Here is a 25,057-nt window from a genome sequence, read left to right on the forward strand (position 1 = left end):
ACCTGCCCATGGCCCCACCTCACCTGTCACTTATCTCCACCTCCACCCCACTGAGCCACCTCAAAGGCTCTTCTGGAAACAGTCCCACTGCCCAACTCCCTTGCAAAGCAAAGCTAGCCTGAGCACGCTTTCCTTCATTTCGTTTTCTGCCTCCTCTTCTGGGCTGCAAGCTGCTTGTGGGCAGGGGCCTCATGAAGCCGCACACCCCCAAGCGCCCAGCCTGGGGCTGCAGCTGGAGATGCTCAGGCGGGTGTGTTATATGGGTGGTGTATTAGGCCATTCTCACATTGCTGCAAAGAAATACCTGAGGCTGGGTAATTTATAAAGAAAAGAAGTGTAATTGGCTGATGGTTCTGCAGGCTGTACAGGAAGCATGGCTGGGACGGCTGCAGGAAGCTTCCAGTGATGGTGGAAGGTGAACGGGGAGCAGGCACATCATGTGGTGGGAGCAGGAGCAAGTGGGGGAGGAGATGCCACATGTTTTTAAACAAGCGGATCTCGCGAGAATACCCTATCATGAGGGCAGCACCAAGGGGATGGGGCTAAACCATTCATGAAGGATCCACCCCTGTGATACAGTCACCTCCCACCAGGCCCCACCTGCAACACTGGGTATTACAGTTTGGCATGAGATTTGGGTGGGGACACAGATCCAAACTACATCAGGTGGAGACCTCTGAGATAGGAGTATTCCTGTTTCATAGATGAAAATGCGGGCCCCAGGGAGGGAAGAATCCCTGCCACCCACTGTTGCAGGCCTCAGTGCCTTTTCCTGTGCTGTCTCCTCTGCCCACTGTGCCCCCCAGGTATCCTTCAATGCCATCTCAGGAAGACGCGCCTCCCCTGGGCAGCAGGCCCCTGACTGTGCTCCCTGCCCTGGGCACCTGGCAGTGGCCCCTCACTGGTTGTTTTGTGAGGCCCTCCTGGATGCCTTCTTCCTCTCCTGCATTGTGGTCTCCACTGCCCACATGCAAAGGCCTGGGAGATGCTGGGTTCCCGGAAGCGAGGATTGGCTCCCTTTCTTCCTCTGTCCCCCTCTTTCTCCTTCCCTTTCCTCCTCCCCTCCTCCCCTCTTCCCTTTGGCCTCCTCTCCTGCTCTTCCCTCCTTCCTCCTCTTCGTTTCCTCTGTCTCTTCCTACTTTTCCTGCCACTTCTTGGATCATACCTGACCTGCTGCCTGCACACTTTGTCCCCACCCACTGCTGCCCCCACATGTTGGGGTGTTTGGGCTGGGTTCCCTGAATTGAACCCACACCTGGTGTCTCTGACATGCTTTCACCATGAGACCTCCATCATGTCCTCACCTCAGAGGCCACTGAGACCTCCCTGGCCGCCCCCTTGCCCCTCCATGTGCTCTCCAGAGTGCCCTCCTTCCTGTCCCTCGGGAGAGCTGGTCCACCTCGGACCCTGGGCAGCACAGCCTAAGCCTCCAGAGATGTTTACTGGGTGAATGCACGCATTTCTTGGGAAAGTTTTCTTTTTTGGGATTTCTTTTGACGTTACAAGCCTGATCACAGCGTGCAGCTGGGTCATGCCGTCTCTCCTCGGCCTATTGTGCTTCCTTGGCAGGGGCTGTACAAAGCAGACCAGCGGTTTGGACCAGGCGTTGAGACCTACCCCGATGGCAGCCAGGATGTGGGGCTGTGGTTCCGGGAGCAACTCATCAAGCTGTGCACCCAGATCCCCAGTGGCTTCTCCCTCCTCAGCTACCCTGAGTTCTCTGACTTCCTCACCTACAGCCCTGCCAGGATCAGCCTCTCAGAAGAGGAGAAAACAGAGTGGGGACTGCAGGAGGAACAGGGCCCCTTTTTCTATGAGTATAAGCGGTTTCTTCTGAATGACAACCTAATGCTGCCTCCAGAAACGTATGTCTACTCGACTGACTGTGACCACCTGCCCATGACAAGCTCTTTCCGCAAAGAGCTGGACACTTGCATCTTCCTCAATGAAATTCCTCTGTTCGTTGACGATGGAGAACCCTGGTTCATAATCAATGAGACCCCTTTGTTGATCAAAATCCAGAAGCAAACTTACAAGTTCAGGTGACCAGTCTGCTGCTGCTCCTCCCCCAGGGCCCTGAACTGTACAGGCTGCCCCTAGGCAGGTTCCTGAGGCCCCCAGCCAGCTGCCACTGAGGGTGCTCCCTCAGGGTGACCTGAACACGCTCCTCCCATTAAGTGACTGATGTGGGTCATAATGAAGGGAGGGAAAGCCCCTGCTGGCTTGAGCTGGGAGGCAGGCTGGGCCCTGGGGCCCTGGACGTCTGTGCAGGGGAATGATGGTCTCAGGATCCCACCTGCCCACTCTTGGGGACAGGAATGATCAGGAGGTGGATTGGTGAACATGCAGCCAGGGGAGTCCCGAGGCTAGTGTGGAACCTGGGGCAGATGTGGCTGGGGAGAAGCTCCTGAGTCCATGGAGCTGCGGGTGAGTCCTGGCCCTGGGCCCTGTGCATTTCCCCTTGTGCAGGTCGTAGCTAGTGCCCTGCCCCCATGATTGCGTCGGTGCCTAGGTGTTCCATGGGCCAAGTCTCCTCTCAGGGTTGACATGGAGAGCAGGGTTTGTTGTTACTGTTATGTGGTGATAAGGGATCTGCCTGAGAGCCAAGGGTGGGAGCACAGGGCAGTAGTGGTATTGGGGCCCAGCCAGGCCTTCGACTTGTCCAAGGATGGCATGAAAAGATGCTCTGCTCTGTTGGTCTTCAAAAAACCCTTCTACCCTACCCAGCGCCCCAGGAAAGTCAGCCACCACCTAAGGAAAAGTGTTTAATTTTTTTGGTGGGGGGAGGGCACAGAGTCTCACTCTGTCACCCAGGCTGGAGTGCAGTGGTGCAATCTTGGTTCACTGCAACCTCCGCCTCCCGGGTTCAAGCAGTTCTTTGCCTCAGCCTCCCGAGTAGCTGGGATTACAGGCGCCCGCTGCCACACCCAGGTAATTATTGTATTTTTCGTAGAGATGGGCTTTCACCATATTGGCCAGGCTGGTCTTGAACTCCTAACCTCATGGTCCACCCTCCTTGGCCTCCCAAAGTGTTGGAATTATAGGTGTGAGCCACTGTGCCCGGCCGAAGTGTTTAATTTTTAGAAGTTAAAATATTCAAGAACACTTTAATTCCTTTCCTAAATATTGACCTCAGATGTCACTAAACTTAGAGAACACATATTTTCTGAGAATAAGTGGCTGCTTTTTCATTCATCAATCCATCCACCCACCCAATCACCCACCCACCTACCATCCAATCCACCCATGCAACATCCATTCATTCAAGCATCTGTTCATCTACCCACACACCTACCCATTCATCCACCCACCCATCCATTCATCCAGCCATCCATTCATCTACCCACCCACCTGCCCATTCATCCACCCACCCACCCATTCAGTCATCCATCAATCCACCCATGCAACATCCATTCATCCAGCCATCCATTCATCTATCCACCCACCTACCCATTCACCCACCCACCCATCCATTCATCTTGTCAATCCACCCACACACCTACCCATTCATCCACCCACTTACCCATCCATTCATCCATCAATTCATGCATGCAATATCCATTCATACAGCCATCCATTCATCTACCCACCCACCTACCCATTTGTCCACCCACCTACCGGTCCAGTCATCCATGAATTCACCCTCGCAACATCCATTCATCCAGCCATCCATTTGTCTACCCACCCACCTACCCGTTAATTCACCCACTCACCCACCTTTCCATCCATTCATCTATCAGTATACTCATGCAACATTCATCCACCCACCCACCCCTTCATCCATCAGTCCACCCATGGAACATCCATTCATCTAGCCATCCATTCATCTACCCATCTACCTACCCATTCATCCACCCACCCATCCATCCATTCATTCATCAGTCCACCCATGCAACATCCATTCATCCAACCATCCATTCATCTACCCACCTACCTACCCATTCATTCACTCACCTACCCATCTATCCATCCATCAATCTATTCATGCATCCACCTACCCACCCATCCATTCATCCATCAATCCACCAATGCAGCACCCATTCATCCACCCACCCACTCATCCATCTATTCATCCATCCGCCCATCCATCCACCCTCCCACCTACCCATTCATCCATCTTCCCACCCACCCATCCATTCATCCACTCACCCACCCATTCATCCATCAATTCACTCATGCAACATACATCCACCCACCCAACCATCCATCCATCCATCAAGCAAACATCAACTGGGCTTGTAATTGTTGACAATTACAACTGGTCCTCCTGTGTGGACCAAGCTTGTACAGGGTGAGTTACAAGATAAGGCAGGGAGTGGGCAAGAGAGATAGAGCCTGGGCATCCCCTAAGAGACCCTGAGCTCCACCACAGATGTCAAGTGATATGTGTTGTTTACTCGTCACTTGCATAGCAGCCTGGGGCCCCGAGACCTGCCCTACCAGCATTGTGCAGGCAGAAGACTGTTAGGTACAGAAGCAACTGTAATGCACAGGTTCTCTATTGTGAAAAGGGGTTGTGTACACACCAGGAGGCATCAGTGTTGTGTGGTGAGTAAGCCATGAGATATGCGTGTTGTCTACTCAGACAAAAGTGTACGAGCAGAGGGTGGAATGTGGGTGTTGGTACTGAGACTGGACCCACATGTATGTTGGCCTCCTTCCTACCCAGCGCCTTTGCTGTTATAGCCCATTTCTTAGCAAACACCCAGTGACCTAGATGAATGAGAGATGCATGGGTGTACTCGCAGCCAGCACATTCCTGCTGGGACAGACATGTAGCCCAAGCATCTTGACATCCAGGTGGCATGTCCACACCACCATGTGCAACCTAGTGGATCATGAGCAGCTGGGGGTGCAGCTGCCAGCACTCAGGATGCCTGAGGAGTGAACAGTGGGGGGCTGAGCCACAAGAAGGGGAGGCATTGGAGGGAGGTGGCCCATCTGGACCCTTTCTCATGGGAGGTGCAGAACCTGGTCTAGGACCACTGAAAGTTGTTGTGTTGCCAGGAACAAGCCGGCTCACACCAGCTGGAACATGGGCGCCATCCTGCAGGGGAAGCGCAGCGGCTTTGCACTCTGTGGGCCCAAAGAGCGGCTTTCCATGGAGATGATCCTAAAGGCTGAGGAAGGGAACCACGACTGGATTTGTGGGATCCTGAAGGACAACTTTGCTAGTGCCGACGTGGCAGACGCAAAAGGCTACACTGTGCTCGCTGCGGCTGCTGTAAGCCCCCCACCCTCCTGGCTGGTGCCCGCAAGAGCTTAGCTGTGAGGGTCACACACGTGGGTGGCCCTCTGTGGGCCCCTCTGCAGGAGCAGAGCTGAGGTACATGGGGATACTGATGTGTCCACACCTCCACCTCACCGTTCAGCAGAAACCCCCTCAGTTGAGCGTGACACTCATGGTCCTGTGGAGAAGGGTTTGGGGCAGAGTGCCCATTCCATTCCTTTGTCCCACACTTGTCCCTTTGCTAAGCTCCCGAATGAGCACCGGTTCCTGCCCTGCCATGGGGTGGCCTCATGAGGGCATCAGGACGCCCAGTGATCCTTCCCAGGTGCATCCTCCTGAGTCCCGCCTCATCTCCCTCCAGACTCACTGCCACAATGACATTGTCAACCTTCTCCTGGACTGTGGGGCCGACGTGAACAAGTGCTCAGATGAGGGTCTCACGGCACTCAGCATGTGTTTCCTCGTCTACTACCCTGCCCAGTCCTTCAAGCCCAATGTTGCTGAACGGACCATGCCCGAGCCCCAGGTCAGCCCCCGGTGGTCACCGTACCACCAACTGTCCCCTGTTGTCTTCTCTGTCTCTCTGAGTGTCCACCGAGCCTCCTCCGTCCTCCTGTGTGCACCAGGCTTGTACAGGGTGAGTTACAAGATAAGGCAGGGAGTGGGCAAGAGAGATAGAGCCTGGGTATCCCTTAAGGGACCCTGAGCTCCACCACAGTTGCCAAGTGATGTGTATTCTTTATGCGTCACTTGCATAGCAGCCTGGGGCCCTGAGACCTGCCCTGCCAGCACTGTGCAGGAAAGGGGTACTGTGGAGGGAGAGTGGGCATCCATGACAACGCCCCCAAGATGGGGCTGAGAATCTGCATGCCTAACAAGTTTCCTGGCAGTACCAATGTTACTGAAACACCAGGGGTTCAGTCTCAGTCCTGCTGCTCGCTGCACAGAAAGCCAATCACTGAGATGCCAAGTATTGCCAAGGAAGAAGGCTTTAATCGGGTGCTGCAGCCAGGCAGATGGGAGATCAGTCTCAAGTCCATCTCCCTGACTGACTAACACCGGGAGTTTATGTAGCAGGAGAGAAATGTAACAATGTGTAAGAAAACAGGAACTAGGACAAGGCAAGGAGACATCTGGTGTGGTGATCTGGTGGGTTTCAGCTCTCTGATGCTTCCTGAAGGTCCTTTCCTGAGGAAGGAACTCAGATAAAACAAATACGAGTTTCAAGCTTTAACAGAAGAGTCGATTTCTATGTTTATCCAAAAACAACTATCTGTGGGACTCTTGGGCTGGTTTCACCGATACCTCTGGTCCAGGGGCCACACTTTGGGAACCATGGCTCAAAACACAAGCAGATCAAGGGCAGTGCCATGTGACAGAAATAAAGCGTGTAATTAAAATTTGGGAAGTAGCCTCATGAAAAAGTAAAACAGGTGGAATTAATTTTAATATAATTTAGCCTAATGTATTCAAAATCCAATCATGTTGATGTATGATCAATATAAGCAGCATCATTAAGGTATTTGCCTTCGTTTTCCAACCTGTCCTTCACTCCTAAGCACCTGGGTGTGGATGGGCCACATTTTGTGAGCTCAGCAGCCATGTATAGGGCCATGCAGCCCGGGGTGTGGCCTGGTCAGGTGCAGGCTTCTGTGCGATACCTTCACAGGGTTTTTTTTTTTTTTTTTTTTTTCCCCTTTGAGGGTTTGGGAAAAGCTGCCCTGGTCTTTTCAGCCTAGGTGCTTTGAAGACAGCTCTAGGCCACGGGCATTGGTCCTTGCTGAAGAAGGTACTAGAATGAGGTTGTCACTCCAATTTCTTCTAATGACACTTTTTTGGTTCTTTCCAAAGGAACCTCCAAAATTCCCAGTTGTTCCAATCCTTTCATCATCATTCATGGACACAAACCTGGAATCTCTGTACCATGAGGTGAACGTGCCTTTCCAGGGTAGCTATGAGCTGAGGCCACCGCCAACACCACTACCACTGCCACACATCTTGGGCAGCCAGGAGGGCGGCCACTCCCAGGACACTGGGCAGCCTGGGGAGTCCGTGGACCACAGGAGCAGCTCTCTGAAGGGGGACTCCCTGTTAGTGAAAGGCAGCCTTGGCCATATGGAAAGTGGGCTCGAGGATGTGCTGGGAAACACAGACCGGGGCACTCCGTGCAGCACTGAGACGAACTTTGAGTCCAACGTGTGTGTGTGCAACTTCTCCATCGAGCTCTCACAGGCCATGCTGGAGAGGAGTGCCCAGTCCCACAGCTTGCTGAAGACTGGCCTCACCCTCACTGTGCGCCAGCAGCTTCGACAAAGGGACCATGCGGAAGATGGCACTGTCCATGATCGAGTAGGTCCTGGTGCCAGGGGGCGGGGGTGGAGGGCCACCATCAGGGCTGAATCCTGTGCACAGCAGACCCACGTCTCTTCCCTGTGCCAGCGGGATGCGTTGTGTCCGGAGATGTGTGTCTGAATGTGTGAGCATCCCTATTTTGGTGGCTCTACACCATGGCTGAGCCTGTGGGGGTTCCACAGTGACGGGCTGTTTTCAATGCCACCCCAGCCCTGCTTTGGCCTTTGGCACTGGCCTGAAGTATCTCTGTGGGAGCCTCAGCAGGGGCCACAGTCCAGGGGTCCTATCCTAGCCATGGTGCATGTGAGTGACACCTGCCCGGGCAGCCCACACACCCCTACTGCCCACCCTGTCTATACCAGTGTGTCTCAAAATGTGGTCCATGCACCCCTAGGGTTCCAAGACCCTTTCAGGGAGTCTGTGGGGTCAAAACGATTCTCTTGATAACCCTGAGACTCTGTTAGCCTTCTCCTTGTGTTGACATTGGTGGATGGTATGAAGACAGGGAAATGCAGACCACCAACCCCCAGCCTGCAAGGCAGCAGTGCCCAGCCTGCATGGGGGCATGGTATTCCTTTGCCACGATGTGCACTTGGGAGGATGCCTGTCTCACTGAAGAATGCCTTTGACAAAGCAGAAAAGCAATGACGAATTGCATTAAGTCTTGCTCCTTGAGTATATACCCCTCGAATATTCTGGATCAGAAAACACGGGAAGGACACTGATGTGCATCTGCCATAGACCAAGGCACACCACTTCTCTGCAAGAATCGCTTCCCCCAGGGCCAGAGTAGCAAACAGAATGTGGTATCTTCCTTAACCTCCTGCCCCATTTTTGATCAGAAGAATGACCACTGGTATGTGGCTGTTCATTCTCCTGAACACAGCCTACCACTTTAAGGAAAACATATGACACTATTTGTTGCTGGTGAAATTTACGTTTTCAAGTGGAGAGCAGAATTTTGGACACTTGTATCCACCACCAAGACCTTCATAGCTTCCTTTGAGACGTGGGTATTCAGAGGTTTTTCGGGTGAGATGGCATAGCAGAACTTGGCCACACGGCCAAGTTCTGATGTCGAACCATCGCCAGGTGGATGAAGATCCATTGACAGTGAGAGGTGGGTCCGTGGCCTTCAGTGCAACCAGGTGCAGAAGGCTGGTTGATGAGTGTCCAGCTCCACCAGGTAGCTAGCTCACCGCCCCTAGCCTGGGTTCATGTAGTTCAAACAGGAAGACCATGATGATCAGAAAGGCTGCTCAAATACTCCTTCATTCAGCCGCGTACCTGGGGGAAGCTGGGTCTCCACTCACTTCCACCAAGGCTGCAGCAGAGCAGATAGGGGAATCCAGCGAAGGTGGAAAACAGTGCCACCCTTCTCCCTAACTGGTTTTGCTTTGTAAAATAACTTTTTGTGACAGTATTACTTATTGGTAACATGCAGTGGGTTTGTTATGGTTAACAAGTTGGTGAGCGTTATTGAGAGGTGAAGCCAGCCGAGCTTCTGGGTCGGGCGGGGCCTTGGAGAACTTTTGTGTCTAGCTAAAGGATTGTAAATGCACCAATCAGCGCTGTGTGCCTAGCTAAAGGATTCTAATGCGCCAATCAGCACTCTGTAAAATCACACCAATCAGCACTGTGTCTAGCTAAAGGATTGTAAATGCACCAATCAGCACTCTGTGAAATGGACCAATCAGTGCTCTGTAAAATGGCCCAATCAGCAGGACGTGGGTGGGTCCAAATAAGCAAATAAAAGCTGGCTGCAGTCATTCCCCCACCACCACCACCCTGCTTTCCCCAGCCAGCAGCAGCAGCAACCTCTTTAGGTCACCTTGCACGCTGTGGAAGCTTTTTTCTTTTACTGTTAACAATAAATTTTGTTGTTTGGGTCTGCACCACCTTTAAGAGCTGTAACACTCGCCATGAAGGTCTAGGCTTTATTCTTCAAGTCAGTGAGACCATGAACTCATTGGAAGGAAGCAACTGGACACATCTGAAGGAACAAACTCCAGACGCACCATCTTTAAGAGCTGTAACACTCACCGCAGGTCTGTGGCTCCATTCTTGAAGTCAGCAGGACCAAGTACCCACCAGAAGGAATACATTCTGGACACATTTTGACAGTTTTTGAGCTTTACCTAGTAGTGACAGACAAGGAGAGCCAGCACCCACGTGAACACAGTTCCACGGGCTTCCGAATGGTAAGGGTCTGGATAGGGGTCTGGACGCTGGGGACTGCTGCTCAAGGCCAATCTAGTTCCCGCAGCTATGATCCTGTGCCTGCTGCAGGGTCAGCGAGCTTGGCTGGGTCCTACACCTGCCCTGCATGCACGGGCATTCCCGCTGCCACCTGGGCCCCCTACCCCCAGCCCCTTCATCCTCTCTTGAGCTTCTCCCTCAGCCCTGCATGGCTGCACAATCCCCACCCACCTGGCCCCAGCCTCTCGTGAGGCGCAAGTACCCTCCGGAGGCACAGCTTCCCCCTGAGCTGGCCAGCCTTCTGCTCAGTGACCTCTCAGAGGTGTGTGTGCCTGTGTGTTTGTGTCTTTGTGGTGTGAGTAGTGTGTTGTGTGTATGGTTTGAGTGTGTGGTGTGCTGTGTGTGTACTGTGGTGTGTGTGCTCTGGTGTGGCTTGTGTGTGGTGTGCTGTGTGTGGTTGGTGTGTGTGCTGTGTGTACTGTGGTGTGTGTGCTCTGGTGTGGCTTGTGTGTGGTGTGCTGTGTGTGGTGTGTGTGTGCTCTGGCGTGTCTTGTGTGTGGGGTTATGTGCTGTGTGGGGTTGTGTGCTGTGAATGTGCTGTGTGGTGTGCTGTGTGTGCCGTGTGTGTATGTGTGGTGTGCGCTCTGGTGTGGCTTGTGTAGTTGTGTGGTGTGTCTCCATGTGTGTTTGTGTTGTGGGTGTGTGCTGTGTAGTGTGGTGGGTGTGGTTGCGGCACACACATACTCCCTACAAGCCCCTGCCCAGTCTTGTTGCTGGCATGGCCCCGTCCTGGGCACAGTGCAGGTGCCTGCCCTCCAGGGGCCCACAAGTGCCCCCTCTTTTTCAGGCGAAGGAAGCGCTGGCAGACCATTAAGCTGCTGCTGCGCCGGGGCGCGGATCCCAACTTGTGCCGCGTGCCCATGCAGGTCCTATTCCTTGCGGTGAAGGCCGGGGACGTGGACGGGGTGAGGCTGCTGCTGGAGCATGGGGCGAGGACCGATATTTGCTTTCCCCGACAGGTAGGAGCCTCTGCGGGCGGGCGCCGGGATGAGCTCAGACTCTCGGGCACGGGCCGGGCAGCAGCTCGCTCCACCTAGGCGCAGAAGAGCGGGGTGGGCTCTTGCAGGTGACCACTGGGCTGTGTTGGTGATGGCGCACCAGAGTGGGGATCCCACAGCCCACTGTTCCTCCCATGTCCCCAGACAGAATTTGGATGCTGTGCTAGTCTAGAGTATTTCACGCTCTGTATAACGTTTTCCCAGTGTTGAAGCGAACTCAGGGGAAGCGTGTCCTGAAGCCCCCTTGGAAAGGGGAGACTTGTGTTCAGGAGGAGGCGGGCCCCTTTCACCCCAGGCTCAGCATCACAAGGACACCAGCAGCGTGTGTCAAAGGGTTTTGGCAAAGGGTTTTGGTGCTGAGATTTTATCTTTACCACAACAGATCCAGCCGGCAAAATATTTAGCTGAGAAAGTCTTTGAAGGGAAATCTGATTTTATATCTTTCTCAAGAAGTGTGAGTCCTGTGCCTGCTAAGAGACAGAGCCTGTGCCTTTCCCAGAGGATGGCTTCCCCCTCTGAGGCCACGCCCACCCGTGAGCAAGCAGCTTCACAGGGCATTTTGCTCTGGAGTAAATTAGCCTGCTAGTTCTTCTAAGAAAGTTTAGTGTTTCTGCTGAGTTTCACTGGGGACTCAGGGCTTTATGGGCTTTGCTCGTTCAAACTCTCCTTTTCCCACCTGTCCCCCTGAGCAGTGGGCATCCCCATGCTTGGCCCCAGATTCCCGCAGCCTTCCCCACAGCACAGCTACTGGAAGGGCTTCCTTCCTGAATTTCCACTGCTCTGGAATGGAATCAGAGTCACTGCCCAAGACTGCGCCTCCTCTCAGAGGCATCTGGGGTGAGGCCAGGCTTCCCTCTCAGCTCCGTCAGTCCATGAGGGCCTCGTTAGGCTGCACAGGGGACAGGGCGAGATGGAGGTATGGTGGCAAGCGTGGGCTCACTGCGGCGTTTCCTGTTCACTTTAACATGACATTATCTGTTGTGTTTCATCCCTTTGCCTGAACCCTTGTTTTCGTTCTTTCTCTTTGTATTTTGAAGGGCCCTACAATCATTTCTCTAATTTAAGATCTAGACTAACCCCATCACAATTTTCCGTTCAGTGCATCCACCCATCCACACTCAAGAAACGACTGCTGTCCACAGTGGCTGTGAAGCTTCCAGATGGATCATGAACTGGCACCAGGGCCACCTTTGGGTGCTCCCAGAACAGGGGGCCCGTTATGCAGACACATGATGGGGGTCTGTCCACTTGGCTGTGAAATTTACTCGTAGATTTTTTCTTCTCCAGTTGTGTAAACACTTGTCCATCGTCCATCGTTGCAGCACTTTACCTTATTCACAGGGTGTTGATGGGGTGAGAGCTGATGGCTCTCTCTGGCCACCAGCCTTGCCAGTTGTCACTCAGGCGGCATTGAGTGTTTGAGGGCAGGTGGGTCTCACTGTCCAGGACCCTTAGTGCCCAGCCCTGGAAGAAATTAAACTTTCCTTCCAAGTGTAAGGTTACACAGAAAACAGAATTTTTGGTTTAAGACGCAGGATAATTTCATAACTTTTTAGGTTTACTGATCGGACTCCATCTTTGAAACTGATTAAGGTCACAACCTTTAAACTGGGCATGGACATCCTTCACTGACTCACTTGTTTATTCATCTGTTCATAGCTGATCAGGAATGTATTATTTACACATTTATCTTTCAAATAGAAAGTTTTTTAGAAATTAAAATATTGGAGTGGGTTCAGAAATGAACATGTCACCAAAACGCCAGGGGTTCGGTCTAGATCCTGCTGCTCACTGCACAGAAAGCCAATCAGTGGGACGATGGGCACTGCCAGGGAAGAAGGCTTTAATCGGGTGCTGCACTAGGGAGAACAGGAGATCGTTCTCAAATCCGTGTCCTCAACAGACTAAAATTGGGGGGTTTACATAGCAGGGAAGAAATGTAACCATGTGTGGAAAAGCAGGAATTAGGAGGGCTAAGGAAAAAGAGTTGGTCAACAGGAAGCCGGTGCTCCCAGAGGCAGTCATGATGGGTGAAGGGTCTCGGGTCTCACTGTCCAGATGCTGTGACCTAGTGAGTCTCTGTCCCTTGATACTGTTTAGAAGGCCTGCTGGTTGGTTTCCTGAGGAAGGAGCTCAGATAAGACAAATGTAACTTCCTCAAGTTTTAAAGAATGGAAGGGTCAATTTCTATGTTTATTTAAAAGAAACCATAGACATGGGTTCTAAGGGACTACTAGGCCAGTTGCAACACCCTTCCCCCCATTTGTCAATTCCTCAGTCATGAGGAATCAGGCCATGGATCCGTCTGGCTGCTTCATGCTGAGGAGGGGCATTGTGGGCAGCTCCACACCATGAGTAACCCTGTGGCCACCCAAGAATCAAAGGTTAATCTGATACTAGAGTTTTTTCTAAAACACAATCTTTCTCTTTCCAGTCCCCCACTTCCACCAAAGGCAAATCACAGCAAGACCAACCTACCTGCAAAATAAGCTTCAGTGGCCTGATTACTCACACAAAGTGCAGGAAGAATTATTGTCTTTTTTTTTTCTTTTGAGGCAGGGTCCTACTCTGTCACGTAGGCTGCAGTGCAGTGACATAATCATGGCTCACTGCAGCCTCCACCTTCCAGGCACAAGTGATCCTCCTACTTCAGCCTCCAGAGTAGCTGGACTACAGGCATGTATCACCAGGCCTGGCTAATTTTTAAAATTTTTGTAAAGACAGAGTCTCACTATGTTGCCCAGGCTGGTCTCAAACTCCTGGACTCAAGCAGTCCTCCCGCCTTGGCCTCCCAAAGTGCTAGGGTTACAGGTATGAGCCACTGTGCCTGGCCAAGAATCATTGTCCCTCCAGGCTCTCCTAAGTAGGCTTTGCTAGAACCTTTCACAAGGAATCTCAGACTCCACCTCAAAGGCCTCTCAGGCCAAGCCAAGGATCCATCTGTGCCTTCAGATCCCTGTGTGAACTGGGAGAACCACTCTTCTCAAGGTCCCAAACAACTTGAGGCTCCTAGGTCTGACAGAAAGTGACACAGTCCACTTACCGCAGGCCAGGAAGCATGCAAAGGAACTGCATAGACAAGTTATGAGGCCAGTTATTCTAAGAGGTTCCCATTGGCTCTATAAAGTCAATCTCAATTTCTCAAAGCAATCTGCTTATTCTGAAAATGTGCCATTCCAGTCAAAGCCCTGGGAGAATAACCAGTTCCTCCAACTGTGTCCCATTATAAAAGAAAACAGATTCCTAACAAATGTATGCAAACAAATACATTGCCATGAATTAAAAATATTTGCATAGTCTCCAAATTCTGGGGAAGTCAGGCAGACACAGAAAAAAGCTTCAAATTCTGTTTGCAAGAGTATACTCTATTGTTAATGGATATAAGCAGCTCAAAAGAAAAAAGCTTTCCAGACTACGAAAAATGAAACAAAAAGAACCAGCAGTGTTTCAAAAAATCATAAAAAATGTTTCAGTCCTCCACTACTTCGGTCCATGCAGTCACCTCTTGCTATGCTTCATGCTGGGTTAACCGTCAAAACGGGTTAACACCAGCTTTTTAGTTAGAGCCCTGGAAGTTTCCTCCTAATCCAATGGCACAATCTCCAAAGTTAACAGAAATGTGCATTCAATAGTCCTTTCCATGAACTCCACCCAAAGAAGCAAGCCCTGGATGGTAGCTGATTATAAGTCACTTTGTGAAAAGAAAGCAAAACAATAATTGTAGATGACAAAAGTCTTAGGACAGCTGTACACAGATGACAAGGAAATTTTGTTATTTCTGTATCAGACAATTTAACAATAATTATGATAACCACTGGCAACATATATTAAGACAGATCAGAATTTCAGGAATGTCATGCAATCCTGGAACACACATGAACAACGTATCTATATACATGTAACCTAGAGAAAGTTAAACACTACTTTGCATTTGACGATGCTTTCTGTAAAATTCTAACATACCAAATAAGCCTAATATGTCTCTCTTGGACTTTGGGGACCCAATGTCCCCCAAAAAGGTAGTTTGAGGTAAAGAAGACTGAATTTAAAACTTGAAAGTTTGCTTTTGGAGTTTGTCATATATCAAAGGTTAAAGACACTTGATATTATAAAACAGGATCACAAGTCACTATACAATTGCCAGTCCTTTAGCCAAAATAATTCAAATATTTCAAAACAAAAAACCCACAAAAACCTTTACTCTTTGATAGGAGAATCAGTTTCCCAAACAATAAGACCTAATAAAGACAGCATGAGGCCAACTGAATCTGTCTCTCCTTTTTTTCCCTGCAGTTTACTCAAAAGGGAAACAAAAATATTTTATTATTGCCTGTAATCCCAGCACTTTGGGAGGCCAAGGTGGGCGGATCACAAGGTCAGGAGAGAGAGACCATCCTGGCTAACACGGTGAAACCCTGTCTCTACTAAAAAAAATACAAAAAAAAAATAGCCAGGCATGGTGGCGGGTGCCTGTAGTCCCAGCTACTTGGGAGGCTGAGACAGGAGAATGGCATGAACCCAGGAGGTGGAGCTTGCAGTGAGCCAAGATCGTGCCACTGCACTCCAGCATGGGTGGAAGAGCAAGACTCCATTTCAAAAAGAAAGAAAAAACTACTTAATCCAAGTGAATGTCACTTAATTTTAGTAACTGTAAAGACAACTGAGTAATTTGAGAGAAATCCCAGTCAATACAGTTTTAAGGACAGGCCAATCTTTCCTGAACACTAAAACTTTGTCCCCATATCACAGTTTATCCTCATTATCTAAAGGAAAGACTGTGAAACCAACTCGAATTATTGATTGAATAGAATTACCTTGGAAATAAGCATCATGTGAACATTGCTACTCTCACCTACTTTTCCAAGTAAGAAAATAAGTAATGTACTGTTTCTTTTCAGAACTTGTAAAAATGCATCTTTTATTTATTGCCAGGAACCTTAATGCTTTTACAGCTCTCTAGATCGTCAGAGGTAAGAAAAACCAATCCAGTTTTTTTTTTTTTTTTTTTTTTTTTTTTTTTTTTTTTTTTTTTTTTTTTTGAGACGGAGTCTCGCTCTGTGGCCCAGGCTGGAGTGCAGTGGCCGGATCTCAGCTCACTGCAAGCTCCACCTCCCGGGTTCACGCCATTCTCCTGCCTCAGCCTCCCAGTAGCTGGGACCACAGGCGCCGCCACCTCACCCAGCTAGTTTTTTGTATTTTTTAGTAGAGACGGGGTTTCACCGTGTTAGCCAGGATGGTCTTGATCTCCTGACCTCGTGATCCGCCCGTCTCAGCCTCCCAAAGTTCTGGGATTACAGACTTGAGCCACCGCGCCCGGCCCCAATCCAGTTTTAAATGGCTGGTGTGCTCTATCACTTTTTAGAGGCTTGATAAATAAAGGTAGCTTAGGAACTTTGGATAAACAGAGCAAATGATGAACTGTTGGAAATGCATAGGAAACAAAGTGACTATAGAGCCAAATACAGGCCTTCCATTAGAAGCTAGAGAATATCAGTGGTTATAGATATAGATATAGATATAGATATAGATAGATATAGATATAGATATAGATATATAAGTAAAACCCAAAGGAGAACAAACAACAGATCAGTGAAATATAAAAGCAAAAACAAAAAGGAAACTAACACCCAATTTTTCTCCTACTGAGTTTACCTTAGAGACTTCAGTGTTCCTGAGAGCCTAAAAAAGTATGATGAATATCTCATACCTGGTATACAAATTAGTATCTTTAAGGCCACCAACACCACTATACATTTTGTGTACCTAAGAAATTTGCTTGAGTCATGTGGCCAGTAACTCTTTTAGTGCTAATACTACCTATGCAGAAGAGCAAATACAGTGTGAGCCAAAGCAATGCGAGCATGGATGTGAAATTTGGCTCTGTGCTAAATCTGGCTTCATCCTTAATTGTATTAAAAAATTGCCAAACTGCCAATGCATTTTTTTACAGTATTTTAAAATTTACCTTCATTAAGACGAGGAGCTTTAACTGTGACCAGTGCTAATTAGCCAGATTTATCCAGTTTTCTATCAAGTTTTAAAGAATATTATCTAAACTTTTTCAACTTCTATTTTGTCTGTATATACATGAAGGTAGACACCCAGAGAAAAACAGAAAAAAAACTACATATGCCTTACACAGACCATATTTGACATACTTGGACTTTCTGTTTTGTCTTAGATTATTCTTTTCTTTTTTAAATAACAATTTTTAAAATACTCATATTATCTTAGGACAAAAATTTACCATATGAGATTGTTTCTCAAAATTATTCCCTTTATAACCTTCCTTAATGAAAATACATCTTAATATCCATAAGTTTCTTCACATCTCTTTCCCCTCCTTACTGGTTCCTTTATATTAATACCTTGTTTCATAAATAATTTTTTCAAGTCCATAATTTGAATCAACCTTTAGGTAACTTTTTTCTTTCTTTCTTTTTCTTTTTCCTTTCCCTTTTCTTTTTGACACAGGGTCTCACTCTGTCACCCAGGCTGGAGTGCAGGGGCATGATCATAGCTCACTGCAATTTCAACCTCCTGGGCTCAAGTGATCCTCCCACCTCAGCCTCCTGAGTAGCTGGGACTACAGGTGCATGCCACCACACCTGGATAATTTTTTTAATTTTAAGTTTTAGTAGTGACAAGGTCTCGCTGTGTTACCCAGGCTGGTTTCAAACTCCTGAGCTCAAGTAATCGTCCCGCCTTGGCTTCCCAAAGTGCTGGGATTACAGGCATGAGCTACCATGCCTGGGCTAGGTAACTTTGAATTAGACAAAAGTATTCTTTTTTTCAATAAGGACACATCTTCTTTGGCACATCTTATATACAGAACTGTACATTAACTACAATTTTTATTCTTAGTAACCTTAAATTTTAGTGAAAAACTAGGAAGCAAGAAATACTGAGAATTCTAAGGATGCTAATTTCCCAGAGATAGTAAGATTTTATAGATGAGTACGTTCCACAAATTAAAAAAACATGTTTCCCCATATGATAACTCTTTCTTAATTGGAAATGACCCAGACATCCAAGGAGCATCAAAAATGACTAAGATGGGGCCAGGCGTGGTGGCTCATGCCTGTAATCCCAGCACTTTGGGAGGCCAAGGTGGGCATATCACGAGGTCAGGCGATCAAGACCATCCTGGCTAACAATGGTGAAACCCCATCTCTATACTAAAAATACAAAAAAATTAGGTGGGTGTGGTGGCGGGTGCCTATACTCCCAGCTGCTCAGGAGGCTGAGGCAGGAGAATAACTTGAACCTGGGAAGCAGAGCTTGCAGTGAGTGGTGATTGCGCCTTTGCACTCGAGCCTGGGCAACAGTGTAAGACTCTGTCTCAAAAAAGAAAAAGAAGAAAGAAAAATGACTAAGATTTTAAATTACAAAAATGATTCACTACAACCATTTATCTCATTTACATTTACTAAATTCTTGTTTGTCAGAAAAGTTACACAAGGATCATTTTGTTTTGGCTGGATTTATAGTTTTATAACCTTCTGTGCCAAACCCTGGAACCTCAAAATATGTAGCAGAGACAAATATAAAACCCGAATAAAAGGCCAGGCACAGTGGCTCATGCCTGTAATCCAAACACTTTGGGAGGAGGCTGAGGCAGGCAGATCACCCGAGGTCAGGAGTTTAAGACCAGACTGACCAACATGGAGAAACTCTGTCTGTGCTAAAAATACAAAATCAGCCAGGTGTGGTGGTGTATTCCTGTAATCCCACCTACTGAGGTGACAGGCAGGAGAATTGCTTGAACCCAGGAGGCGGAGGTTGCGGTGAACTGAGATCACGCCATTGCACTCCAGTGTGGGCAACAAGTGCAAAACTCTGCTCAAGAAAAAAAAAAAACAGATAAAAATACATGCTGACAATTTCAAAGATATTTGTATTTTTATCTTAACAATAATGTTAAAGCCAGTTAGTTTATTAAAGATTTACTTAAGTCATCTGAACTTGAAAATTGCTTAGACTCCTGTACTTAATTTATGAGCACAGTTATTTATAAGCCAATTTTGTAGGCACAGCATACAACATAAAAAATGTACAACATAACAAATGTACAACATAAACACATCTAAACATATATATATGCATACATACAAAGATCCAATAGCTTTTACCTTTAACTCTAGCCACGAGGTAGCAATACAAACTCATCAGTTAACAAACACGTTCACATGGCTAAACTTTGTTTACCCTAATAGGTAATCCAGTGAAGGCTGTGAGCCAAATTTTGGGGTAAAGCAGTTTCCATATGGGTTTGAATTTTAAAGGCCAAACCTCCCCAGACTTCAAAGAACATTGGGGCTAAACAGCACTACACAACAACATCACCTATTAACAAGGTTTAACCCTGCTTAAAACAGTAACATAAACTCCTGGATACAGGGAACTCCATCCCACTTTCCCATTCACATGTAAAATGAAGCCCATGGAGAGGTCAAACTTCTCTAGATTCCAAAGAACATCAGGGCCAAGAAGATGATCAGTGTATTCCAATTTCCCATGACTATATTGATACAAACAATTACCAAAACACAATCCAACTGCTGCAACAACAAACAAGCCCCAAATGTGTCCCAACTGAAACAGCTGGGGTGCTTACTTTCTGTCAGGCCTGTTCAACCTGAAAATGGAAATTCTTTTGGAATATCCCCAAATTGAGGGGAGCACATCCTGCTGTCTGGTGCCCACAAAAGATAGTCATCCACCCAGACACAAATGTCACGTTTCAAAGTCTGTTCTTTCTGGGCAATCAGGAACACTGTTGGAGCTGGCAGTGGTGTGGCCAAAGAGAGAGACCAAAATCTATCTCCAGCAAAAAAGGGTCAGGCAGCTGCTTGAGGGGTCGGGGGGTGCTTCTGAAATTCTTGGCCCATAGCAGCTGAGCCATGAGCAATGCATTCCCGATCAGGGAACCAAAATCTGTTGCTGAAACAGCAGGAGTTTGGTTGAGGTCCTGCTGCTGCCACACAGAAAGCCAATCACTGAGACGAGTATTGCCAGGGAAGAAGGCTTTAATAGGGTGCTGCAACCAAGGAGATGGGAGATCAGTCTCAAATCCATCTACATACACAACCCACTAAAATTAGGGGTTTATATTGCTAGGAGGAAATGTAACCATGTGTGGGAAAACATGAATTAGGGAGAGTGAGGAAGAGGAGTTGGCTAGCAGGTGGCAGATCAGGCAGTCATGAAGAGTGAGGCATTTGCAATCTCACTCTCTAGATGCTGTGATCTGGTGGATCTCAGCTCATTGATACTGTCTGGGAGGTCTGAGGATCAATTTACTGAGAAAGGAGATCAGAAAAAACAAATTTAACTTTCCCAAGTTTTCCGATTGGGAGGATCAATTTCACTGTTTATTCAAAGGAACCAAAAACATCAGTTATATGGGACAATCGAGCCAGCTTCAAGCACCTGTTAGAAATAGGTGTAAAACAACTGTTCCATCCACAAGGACCAGATTTCCCTTAGACCTTTGAAGGTCCTGCCTCACTGTCTTCTGCCCTTCCGAAACTTGTGGGACTTAATGAGAAGTGGGATGTCCCCCTGACTCCTGTGTCTTTGATTCTCTTCCTCCTTAAGTCACCTTAGCACTGGGTCAGAGCTGTGGGTCTGTGAAATTTTCTCACATTATTTGTCTAGTATTCCTCTCCATTGTGCTCTCCCTACTGTCCTGGAGCTCCTACCTGAGAGATGTTAGAACTCCAGCTCTCTCTCTCATGTCCCCTGATTTTGTTTTGGAGTGTTTTCTATGTCTTTGTGCTTCTGTTGTTTTGGGGGATCTCCTCAGCTTAATCATTTCCCGATTCACCCTTCAGCTGGGTTGGTTCTGTTACTAGCTCACTTGTTGCTGTTGCTGTTGCTGCTGCTGTTTTAGGGGTGACATGACATGTAAGGAGGGTGTGGCCTCTGGCTGACTGTCGTGGATGCACGGCCCCATGTGCCTCCTGGTGGCCTGGGTTGCAGTTGCAGTGGAGCAGTGGGCTGCCCATTCTCCCCTTGCCTGCTTAGGTCTGCGTCCCTCTTGGGGTCAGTAGATTGTCGACTGCAGTACCGGCCTCCCCAACATCAGGCGATACCTGCATTGTATTCCTGTTTCTCTCCTCTCGCCACATGCCTCTGCTGGGTGTGGATGCTGCTGGCCCTGGTCATGCTTGAGGCTGTGGGTGTTGGGCTGTGTGGGGGTCCCAGGGGCTGCTGTCAAGCTGGGAGAGTTCTGTTGTTCCTGGGAGTCAGCAGCTGCCTGGAACCTACCCTGCCCTCTGCCTCAGATGCCCCGGCCATCTTCCTGGGTCACTGGTGGATGGGCATGCATGGGCACACCCAGCTGCTCTCCCCAAGTTCCTCTGGCTGGTCCTCATGCTGGTGACTCTTCCCACCATCCAGGCTCACCTGTTTCCCCCTCAGGGGTCCCTCCTGGGTTCTTTTCTCTTTCCTGTTTGAGCAAGGCTGGTCTTCAAGGGACTGGGGAGCATCCCTTGACCTAAAGCCCAGTGTCTGTTCCCAGCCGGGCTCTCCCTTAGGACAGCAGAGCCACCTCTAGAGGCCAGGGCCCCTGCAAACACCTGTGTCGCTGCTGCACAGCAGTGGCCTCTATGGATGCTGTCAGCTGATGGCTGGGGACACTGCGTGGAGAATGGACAGGTCAGGGGCTGGAGTCGGGAGGTCACTCAGGAGCTGCACGGCCGTTAATGTGGTGGGCCTGGCAGGGCAGGGAGGGGCTTTTCTCAGAGGAGAGTGTGGACAATGGCTTAAAATCGCACTGGTTCAGGGTGGGCCTTCCTGCCTGCGGCCCTGGCAGACAGGTGTATTAGGCGTTGGAAGCAACACATGTGGCTTGCTCAGCGTGTTGGGAGCTTTTCCCAGGCTGCCTTCAGGGACCAGTGTCCTGCACATTGTGGGGCAGGTGAGGCTGAGAATGGGGCCCTCGGAGTCTCAGCCATGTCCCTGGCATTTGGGCCCCCCAGGTACCTCGCCTGTCTCTCCCCACGAGTATGTGCCTCACTGCCCATCCTGGTGTTTCCTCTGCAGCTGGGCACCCTGACACCACTCCACATCGCTGCCGCCCTTCCTGGGGAGGAGGGGGTACAGATCGTGGAGCTGCTGCTGCATGCCATCACCGATGTGGACGCCAAGGCATCTGACAAGGACGGCACTTACAAGCCCGGCAAGGTGTGTGCCTCCTGACCAGCGGTAGGGGTATGGGGCCTTGGCCAGGTGTGCCTGGATGGATTTGCACACTATGCCTAGCCTGTGCTCGCCGAGCATGACGGGCCTCCTGGCTTGGGGCCCAGGCAGTGGAGATCCTGCATAGAAACAACCCGTCCAGATGACAGCCTTAGTCAGTGAGCTTGTTCTGATATCAAGAGGCAAAAATGATTGGTTGGAATGAGTTAAGAACTTGATTCTTCAGGCAGTCCACAGAGCATGCGGGTCCCCATGAGGACCTTTTGCAGATAACTCCATCTCGTGCCTTTCGGAAGGTTCATAATTGCAGACAGAGGCCAGTTCCATGTCCCCAGGGCCTCCTCCAAAGGCAGGCCAAAGCCAGCTTGTCCCACCAGGCCCTACCAAACTGCAAAAGACCCCCAGTCATGGGCCATGAGGCCATGTCTTCCTGTACAAGGAGTTGAGCCCCTTGAGCTTAGGAGCTCTGGGGCTTTCCTTTTTGTGCTCTAGACCCTTGTCCAGTTGCCGGCACACAGCGGAAGCCATTGAGCACACATACATGCTAGATGTGGGTGTGCGCAGCTCACCGCGTGGGGGACCCGGGAGGGGAGGGCACAGAATGGCTCTGACCCCTGTGGATGTTGGGGTATCTCAGGGACAGGCGTGCAGGGGACAGGCTCGAAGAAAGTCAGGCATCTGCCTCCAAGAGGGTTTCGCAGGGTGAGACTCCAGACCCGCAGTCTGGGGAGGAAGCTCCCTTGCTCCGTTTGCCTTCCTGTGGGCACACGGCAGGTTCGTGGGCGCTGGCGGAGCCCTCCGTTTTACACAGCTGGATCTGCTGCCCTCAAGTCTGAAGCTCAGCAACGAGCCAGGCCCTCCCCAAGCCTACTACAGCATGGACACGCCCCTCCCCGAGGAGGGGGGCAGGACGGCTCTGCACATGGCCTGCGAGCGGGAGGACAACAGCAAGGTGAGGGCCTGGCGGGGACACAGGGCTGCCCAGCAGTGGGGCCGCCTTCCAGGGCCTTGTGCCCCCGGAAGCACGTGTTCTCATGCTGAGTCTTAGGCAGAAGCCAGGGAGCCTGGAAGGGTGGGGAGGGAAGCAAGGCAAGGCGGGAGGATGGGACTTCACACTCACATGCACACACGCACACGTGTGTACAGGGCCTGGGTGGCGGCATGAAGTCTACTTCTTACCACAGGTCCTGGTCAGACATGTTTAGGAGCTTCTGGCCTGGGCTGTGACCACCTGGTGCTGCCAACCCCCCTCTGTCACCTTCCTGTGTCTCTGACTCAGGACCCCACGGTGGGCTCATCTTCCAGAGCCCTGGGTGGTGCCTGCTGGCCCTGTGGCCGCTGCCTCCTGCCTGCCTTAGGGGTTAATTCCTACCAAGTTGGGTGTGGGAACCACTCCGAGGATGCCCAGCGGCTGGGGTGGATGTGGGGAAACTGAGGCCAAGTCTGAGCTTTGCCGTGTGGCAGCACGTGCAGCCCAAGCCAGTTGGCCACGGAGCACATGGCACACCGAGTCTCAGTTTACCCACTTACAAATGAAATGAATGATCCTGGGCCTTCGGCAAGGTGGTAACTTGTGAGGTCCTGACATGAGCATGAGGATGAGTGTGCAGGAGAGCCGTGTGTGCGAGTGGGCATGTGGGTGACGCTGGGAAGGGGATGGGCAGACAGGGAGGTGGGGGCACTGACAGGCCTGTCTGCTTCAGAACACCCCTGTCTGGTCAGAGCCTCCTTGGAGGGTGGGGAGAAGGAGCAGGTCTATTGGGGGTCTTCTTGGAGCCAGGCGCTCTGCCCTGACTAGACGAGGGGTTGGCAGGAACCCACGTTAGGAATGAACAGTGAGGCTCCAAGAAGGCAGCTGGTCAAGGCCCCCGCCGTGAAGGGTGAGGCCTGGGCAGTGAACACAGGGCCTTCTGCTCGCACACTTGTGTCCTGATGACAGTTTGGAAAAGTTTTGGGGAAATAAAAAGAGACACTGAATGTGGCACTGTCGTTGTGACAGACCAGCGGGTGACAATTCAGTGCTGTGGGCGTGATGGCTGCAGCAGTCCAGCCATCACATCTATATCCCAGAAGGGAGGGGAAAAGGGGTCACTTTCCCAGGAGCCCCTCAGCAGACTTCTGTGGGTACCTCTTGGCCTGGCCAGCAAGGCTGCGGGAAAGGGGAGTGTGCATGGTGGTTGGGCCAGCCAGACATGGGGTCTGCCGCATCTGAGGGGCACAGTCCCAGCAGACCACTGGGAGAGGAAGCTGGGCCAGAGAAGAGTCCTTGCAGTGGGGGAGGAGAAGTCGCAGAGGTCAGGTCCTAGTGAACACTTCTGGGAGAAGAGGAGGAAGAGAAGGGAGCAGCTGAGGGTTGCACAATGGGACATTCTGACAGGGGAGCAAGGATGGGAGAATGGAAAGGAAAGCAGAGGGGTTCCCGGGGAGGAGTCAGGGAGGTGGGAGGGCAGGGATGGGGAGGAGGGCAGGAGGCAGGGAGGGAAAGGCTGGGGGAGGAAGGCAGAAGGTAGGGAGGCAGGGAGGGCAAGGATGGGGTGAGGAGGGCAGGGAGGCAGGGAGGGCAAGGATGTGGGGAGGCAAGCAGGGAAGGAGGGAGGGCAAGGATGGGGTGAGGAGGGCAGGGAGGCAGGGAGGGCAAGGATGTGGGGAGGCAAGCAGGGAAGGAGGGAGGGCAAGGATGGGGGGAGGAGGGCAGGGAGGAAGGGAGGACAAGGATGTGGGGAGGCAAGCAGGGAAGGAGGGAGGGCAAGGATGTGGGGAGGCAAGCAGGGAAGGAGGGAGGGCAAGGATGGGGTGAGGAGGGCAGGGAGGCAGGGAGGGCAAGGATGTGGGGAGGCAAGCAGGGAAGGAGGGAGGGCAAGGATGGGGGGAGGAGGGCAGGGAGGAAGGGAGGGCAAGGATGTGGGGAGGCAAGCAGGGAAGGAGGGAGGGCAAGGATGGGGTGAGGAGGGCAGGGAGGCAGGGAGGGCAAGGATGTGGGGAGGCAAGCAGGGAAGGAGGGAGGGCAAGGATG

At 50.5% G+C, this 25,057-nt stretch overlaps 1 protein-coding gene across 1 annotated transcript in view; it reads left to right on the top strand.

The window, feature by feature from the left end:
* Positions 1 to 25,057, top strand: part of ANKMY1 (ankyrin repeat and MYND domain containing 1) — a 74,899-nt gene that overhangs the window by 18,620 nt on the left and 31,222 nt on the right. Inside the window, 8 exon segments of the mRNA XM_010359127.2 lie at positions 1,570 to 2,042; positions 5,008 to 5,224; positions 5,592 to 5,756; positions 7,082 to 7,504; positions 7,506 to 7,579; positions 10,629 to 10,800; positions 21,889 to 22,029; positions 22,856 to 22,996. Of these exon segments, the coding sequence (XP_010357429.2) occupies positions 1,570 to 2,042; positions 5,008 to 5,224; positions 5,592 to 5,756; positions 7,082 to 7,504; positions 7,506 to 7,579; positions 10,629 to 10,800; positions 21,889 to 22,029; positions 22,856 to 22,996 (1,806 nt within the window).

This window comes from Rhinopithecus roxellana, chromosome 14 (genome assembly GCF_007565055.1).
Source record: "Rhinopithecus roxellana isolate Shanxi Qingling chromosome 14, ASM756505v1, whole genome shotgun sequence".
Taxonomy (NCBI): Eukaryota; Metazoa; Chordata; class Mammalia; order Primates; family Cercopithecidae; genus Rhinopithecus; species Rhinopithecus roxellana.